General features: G+C 59.6%; 1 protein-coding gene across 1 annotated transcript in view; it reads left to right on the top strand.

Moving 5' to 3' along the window:
• Window positions 1–1,408, top strand: part of GCC1 (GRIP and coiled-coil domain containing 1) — a 3,358-nt gene extending 1,950 nt beyond the window's left edge. The window contains exon 2 of the mRNA XM_015817908.1: window positions 71–1,408. Within this exon, the coding sequence (XP_015673394.1) occupies window positions 71–1,381 (1,311 nt within the window). The 3' untranslated portion in view covers window positions 1,382–1,408. The remainder of the gene's footprint in view (window positions 1–70) is intronic.
• The last annotated feature ends 4,704 nt before the right edge of the window (window positions 1,409–6,112 follow it).

Below are 6,112 nucleotides of genomic sequence, written 5' to 3'. Positions count from 1 at the left end.
CTTCCCCTCCCCTCCCCTCCCCTGGCCCCCCACGAGTGGGAGTGACCGCCTCTCCTCCTTGCCCCCCCAGGCCGCCCAAGCCGACGAGCACCTCCGGATGGGAGAGCAGCGGGCGGCGGCCCTGGAGGCCCGGGTCTCTGAGCTGTCGGGGCTGCTCGGAGCCTACGAGAAGGCCAGGCAGAAGGACCAGGCCACCGTCCAGAAGCTGAAGGACCGCATCGCCCAGCTGGACCTCGAGAACAAGACCCTGGCCGTCGCCGCCTCTGGCCATGCCGCCAGGGGTCTTGCCCTGGAGGACGGCCACCTGGACGCCAACGTGCTGAGAGACAAGGTGGAGAAGTTGGCGGAGCTGGCGCGAGTGGCTGCCGAGCACACCCCGTCTCTCCTGGGGGACGTTGGGGGTCTCTGCCCGGCTGAGCCCCCGAAGGAAATGGAGTCTGGGGACGGCGAGAAGGCCACCGTGGCCTATTATCAACAGGAGCTCAAGCAGCTGAAGGAGGAGTTTGAGAGGTACAAGGTGCGGGCGCAGGTGGTCCTGAAAAACAAATCGGCCAAGGACGGGAACCTGGCCAAGGAGCTAGAGGAGAGTCAGGAGCAGCTGTCGGAGCTGAAGGAGAAGTACGTTTCCCTTCGGCTGTCCCGCGAAGTGGAGGCCAAGCAGCACCAGGAGCAGGTGGAGGCCAAGAGGCGAGAAGCGGCTCTCCTCCAGCAGCTCCACCGCCAGGAGCTGGAGCGATGCCTGTCGGACGGCCGGGAGAAGGCCCTCCGGCTGGAGGAGGAGATGCACAAGCAGCGCGACCGGGCCCTGGCCGTCCTGGCAGAAAAGGACCAGGAGCTGCAGCAGCTGAGGCTCCTGGCTGTGCCCTTTGGGCTGCAGGCACCCAAAGCAACCACGGGGCCAGGTCTCGGTAGTGGTGGCAGCGGCGGCGCCCAGAGCAGTGGTGGGGTGGGTGATGATGCTTTGGAGCCCCTGACCCTGCCTCTCCCTGCCCCCAACGAGCCCACCTTCCTGCTGTACACGGAGCAGCTGGCCCGGAAGGAGGTGGAGCTCCTGGCCCTGAGAAAGCAGAAGCACCAGCTGGAGATGGAGGCTCACCAGTTCCAGGAGAAGCTGCTGGGCGAAGGGGAGAAGCACCGGGAGGAGGTGTCTCTGCTCCAGGGCCGCATTCAGAAGACCTTCAGGGACCAGAGCAGGGAGGGAGCCAACCTGGAGTACCTCAAGAACATTTTCTACAAGTTCCTGACTTTGACAGATTCGCTGGGACGCCAGCAAACCCTGACAGCCATATTGACTATTTTGCATTTTAGCCCAGAGGAGAGGCAGGCTGTCCTGAGCCACATGGATGGAGGCAGCAGCTGGTGGCTTTCGGGGAAAAGATGAAACCCAACCCCCTCTGCTTGCTCTGGGTGGGGCGGGGGTTGCTGGGCTCAAAACGAGGCTGGCTTCCCATCCTGGCCTCAAAGCAAGCCAGAAGCCATTCCTCGCCATTGGGTGGGGAGGCCACGGGACCAGCCAGGGCTCCCAGTTCAAGCTCCAGACTGAGCGATTTGCCTCCCTGGGGTTGCAGGGATTCAATTTGGGATCTTTGTTCTTTTTAAAGGGCTCCATTCAGGAGTCTGGCCGGTGGTTGTTCCAACACGTGTGCCAAATGTGGACTGGGGAAACCTCTGGACTCTCGAACGTGCAGTTGAGCTTGAGGCCAGCCAATAAAGCGTCAGCAGTGGAAGCCTCTCCTGTGAGTGCCTGGGCTGAGGCAGAACCCGGCCTTTAGACGGAGCCCCCAAGCACTGCGGTCGAGGCACAGTCCCTGGTGGGGGTTTGGTGGGCTTCTCCAGCCACTCTGGGCCAGAAGGTGCCAAGATTTCCCCCCTCCTAATCTGGGCGCTCCTTGCATGCCTTCTCCCAGCCAAGGACTCGAAGGCAGGCCGAGGGTCCTGCCTCCCCACCCCCCTCTCCATCTCTGTGGAACTCGACTCTATGGCCTCCCATCTGGCAAGGGTGGCCATATAGGGCAGGGGTCCTTCTTGGCTCCCTTCACAGCCCAGAAGGGACAGCAGCCTGGGGTTTGTTACCCGTCTTCCCTCCAGGGTCATTGGCCAGTTTCAGTTTTCCTGCTGGGTCTAACAGGCCCTTCAGCATCACGTATGAAAGGACGGAGCCTCACAGCAGGTTTTGGCACGGGAACTCGGCCGTCGTCTTAGCCTCTTGGAGGATTAAGCCATTATGTCAAAATGTGCAATTTCTTAGGGCACGGCCTATGTAAACACAGTTATATTTTGTACAGGTAGGTTAGGATGGCTCACCTTGTGTGCCTGGGTGTGCAGACAGTTATCTGAAAAAGAGAACGGGGGGGGGGGAGGTAAGAGCAGCTGTGAGGTCAGAAGAGAGTCAGGCACTCACATTGCTGGTGCAGAAGGCTTGGCCATCCGTCCTCCCTGGGGAGGTGGGAGTGGGGGGCCCAGAGCAGCTGCAGCTTATTGGGTTCCTTAGAGTTCTGCCATCTGGATCAGCAGACTACGGCTGGAACATTGCAGGTTTCTGGGTCTGTGAAGCCTTTTCATTCCTTCCACCCCAGAAATGGAAAAGAGCTTTGGAACCCTCCCTGCCCAGCCGTGCAGAGAGAGAAAGGGAGGGGGCTGAGCCTGCAGTGAGGGAGAAGCTTGCGGGGGGGGGGGGATGAGTTGCAAAATCAGTTCTGGGCTGTGGAAGGAGGACAGAAGCGAGGCCCACGGGGCACCCACCTGGGCAGGGCAGCAGCCTGAAGCTTCTTGGACCCCTCTATTTTAAGGCCAATGACGTGACCCCAAGCGGAGCTAGGAGGAGGGAGTAAACAATCCAGAATCCCTGCTTTCCCAGCATGAAATCCCTACCCGTCCCCCCGTCCCCCCCAGAGCGGCCGGTGCTTGGGCAGCCATTCCCAGTGCTGCAGCCTGCCCGGGAGTGGAGCTGCTGCTAAGGCGCTGGGACTAACCACGACTGCTTCTCTTCTGGGAGGCCTGAGCTGAGGGCGCTTGCAGCAGGAGGCCCTGGGTTTAGGGGCGGAGAGGGGTTCCCTCCGGAAGGGGGCTCCCGAGTGGGGGTGGGGGTTAGGCTAAGTTGGCCAGGACCATATTCTCGACTCCACAGGTCTCCGGCCCCTGAGCTGCAGGGCCCCTTCTGATTGGCTCAGTTCACATGAGGTATTTTCCTTGGCTGGCTAAGCCATGGTTTAATCACTGGTTTCTAGGTTTGCTCCACTCTGGCCACATATGCTGAAATGCCTAGTGGTGAATGTGCAGCCTGCTTGAATAGTCCCATTAAAGACCTGACAGCTGGTCATGCTGCACAAACCCAGCCTCTAGCTGAATTTAAGAAGCAGCCCATTGAGAGGGAGGGTCCCCTTTCACCCACCGTGCTCAGTGGCCAAATGTGGGCCTTGTTTCGCTCCCCCCCCACCTCCAATTGTGTGGGTTTTTAACTGGACGCCTTAGAGCTGAAGGACAGGGTGGGCTGCAGCCTGAATCCAGCCGAGTCGCTCGCCAGGCCCCTTCTCCTCCATGGGGCCAAGCCCGGCCTTGGGTGTGCAGAGGTCTGGGCAGGGAGCCCGTTCAGAGAGAGCCCCAGAGCCTCTGCTGGGAAGAGCGTGGCCAGGGGAGGAGGGTGGGGAGCCAGAGGGTCAGCAGGGCAAGGGGGCCGAAGGCTGCCCCCTTCCACAGGGAAGGCTTGAGAAGCACACCCCTCCCCTTGCGTTCATCATCAAATGCCCTTGAGGCAGCCTGGGGGGGGGAGGGCTTGCGCAAAGCAGCTCAGCTGGGAGGGAGGGCCCGAGAGGACGGGGCGAGGTCAGGAGCTGAAGCTGCAGCCGCCACCCCATGGCTGAGGAAAGCGAGCGGGGCTCAGCCCTGACGGCCGACCAGGTAGGCCTTCCGGGGGCTCAGAGCACATTCCTAGGGAGAGGCAGCGGCTTTGGGGAGGGTGGTGATGGCACATTTTGCCCAACCTGGATGGTGCTGCGACTGCCTGGCTTTCTTTTGCAAAAGAAAGAGACTCCAGAGCCAGCAGGAGTTTGGTGCTGGGCTAGGCTCCCTCCGTCCGTGTCTGGCCTTGTGCAGCAATCCACGGGGGGACGCAGGCGCTTGCAAACCAGGCTGTGCGAGCACGTCTGTTGCCCAGGCCGCCAAACAGTAAGCTGTGGGATTGGGGTGTGTGGAGGAGAGCACAAAAGATGTTTTCACCTGAATTTCCGACTCGGGCAGCCTGGCTTCACAGCGAGCTCCACTCTTTCCAAAGAAGCCCTGCCCCTGTGGACGGGCTGTTCCCACAATGGCTGCCAATTCCAGCTACAAAGGCCCAGCCTGGAGAAGCTCTGCCAGGTGTGATCTGCTAGGAGAAGAAGCTGTGGCAGCAAGTTGGGTGTGACCCCCCAGACCGGCTCCAAGAACAGCCATCCGTCTGGATCTGCACATTTAGGCAGTCTGGGATGCAGGCTGCTCCAGGCCCCCCCCCCCCGGAATTGACTGGGGAGTTAGGCTGGCCCAGGCAGGGTGAGCCAGGGCTCCCCCGACTAGAACTCTAGGCTCCACTTCTTAAGGCGTCCCTCCCCTCTCCCTCCCCACTTATTCACACAGCCTTTTCTCCAGCCAGGCGGCTGCAAGACCAGGGCCCTCTCCCTGCAGCTCCCTCCCTTTGGCTCCCCCCCCCGTGCAGTGCCAGGAGCCCACCTCTGCCCTGGCACTGCACGGGGGAGGGGGGAGCGATTCTTCCAGGCCCACCACTGGCTTTCCAAGGGAGCCAGCTGGCCTCTTGGCTGGTTTGCTTGCCCAGGAATGGAGGGGACCCTCTGGCTCTGGGAAAGGCAGGACCAGATTTCCAAAAGGGCCGCTGCAGCTTCCATACATCCACAAAGCACGGGAGGATAAGAAGCAGGCAGCCGAAAACAAGGCTGGCTTTATTGCAGGTCAGCTTAGCTTTGTCAGCAACAAAACTTTGCAAAATAACCTGAATTTTTTCATTTTTTTTTATTCAATTGGGCAACTGCCTTGTAGAGTATGGAAAACTGTAGACCATCGAAGTACTTGGTCTCACGCTGCTTAGCTAGCCGATTAAGTGTGCACTGGCCATTAAGCAGAAAGCGTTGCTGACTCCGGAATCCTCCGGTGCTTCTCCCTGGTTCCCCATTTGAAAAAGGCACCCAGTTTTGGGTGCTTCCCTCGCCTCTCTTTTCGTTAACGTCTCGGAGGAAACAGTGGTGAAATGTTTTTTAGATTTGCTAATGATGCAGAATTGAGTGGGATAGTGAGACCCAAAAATACAATACTCAAAGGGATATAAGCAGGTTGGAGATACTAACCCAATGTCAGATTTAATTGAGAAAATGCACAATTCTTCAGAAACCATCCAATGCACAGGGGAGAGAAGCCCTGGCGATGGCACTTGGAATAATGGTACATTGCAAGCCATGAATGGGCAGCAAGATGTGGCTGCAGAGAAGGCCAGTGCAATTTTGGATGGCATCTTCATCATCATCCTTGGGACCCCATCAACCCTTGTGCAAATCTGAATTCCTTACCGAGAGTCAGAAATGGGTTTTCAGCAGAGCAGCCAGGATCACCGGGGCGCCAGAAACCTAGTCCTGCAGAGAGATGGGGGGGGCGGGGGGGGCAGCCTTGGAAAAGGCTCGCCAGGGTTGTGGGAGCAGCCAGCAGACTTTAGGAAGCCTCTGATCCCGGCCTGCTCTCCGGCCTGGGTGAGGAAAGGGAGGGAGCGCCTTGGCCCACTTCAGGGGAGCTTTCTCTGCGGGGTGCTTTGGCTTGGACTGGACGCCCCCTCCCTGGTCTTTCTGCTTCTTCTCTAGGCTCTGGCCTTGGTGTGCATCTACCTGGTGACCCTCTCCCTCAGGTGAGCAGAGGGACTGGCTAACGGGGGGGGGGCTTGCTCGCTTCCCCTTCCCCCTCAGGAACCCGGGTGACTCTCCAAGCCACCCAGTCTGAGCCTGGCCTNGAGAGAGAGAGAGAGAGAATGAGAAGGAGGGCTTGGAAGGGTCTAAGGTCCAAGGCTTGGGCTGCAGGGCAGGTGTGGGGGGGGAGGAGAAAGAGGGAGGGTAGCGGGGTCTTACCTCTTTTGCATCACTTG

Source organism: Protobothrops mucrosquamatus, unplaced genomic scaffold, assembly GCF_001527695.2.
Source record: "Protobothrops mucrosquamatus isolate PMUCROS unplaced genomic scaffold, P.Mucros_1.0 scaffold655, whole genome shotgun sequence".
NCBI lineage: Eukaryota > Metazoa > Chordata > Lepidosauria > Squamata > Viperidae > Protobothrops > Protobothrops mucrosquamatus.
The sequence above is the reverse complement of the archived record's forward strand: the minus strand, read 5'-3'. Positions and strand labels throughout refer to the sequence as shown.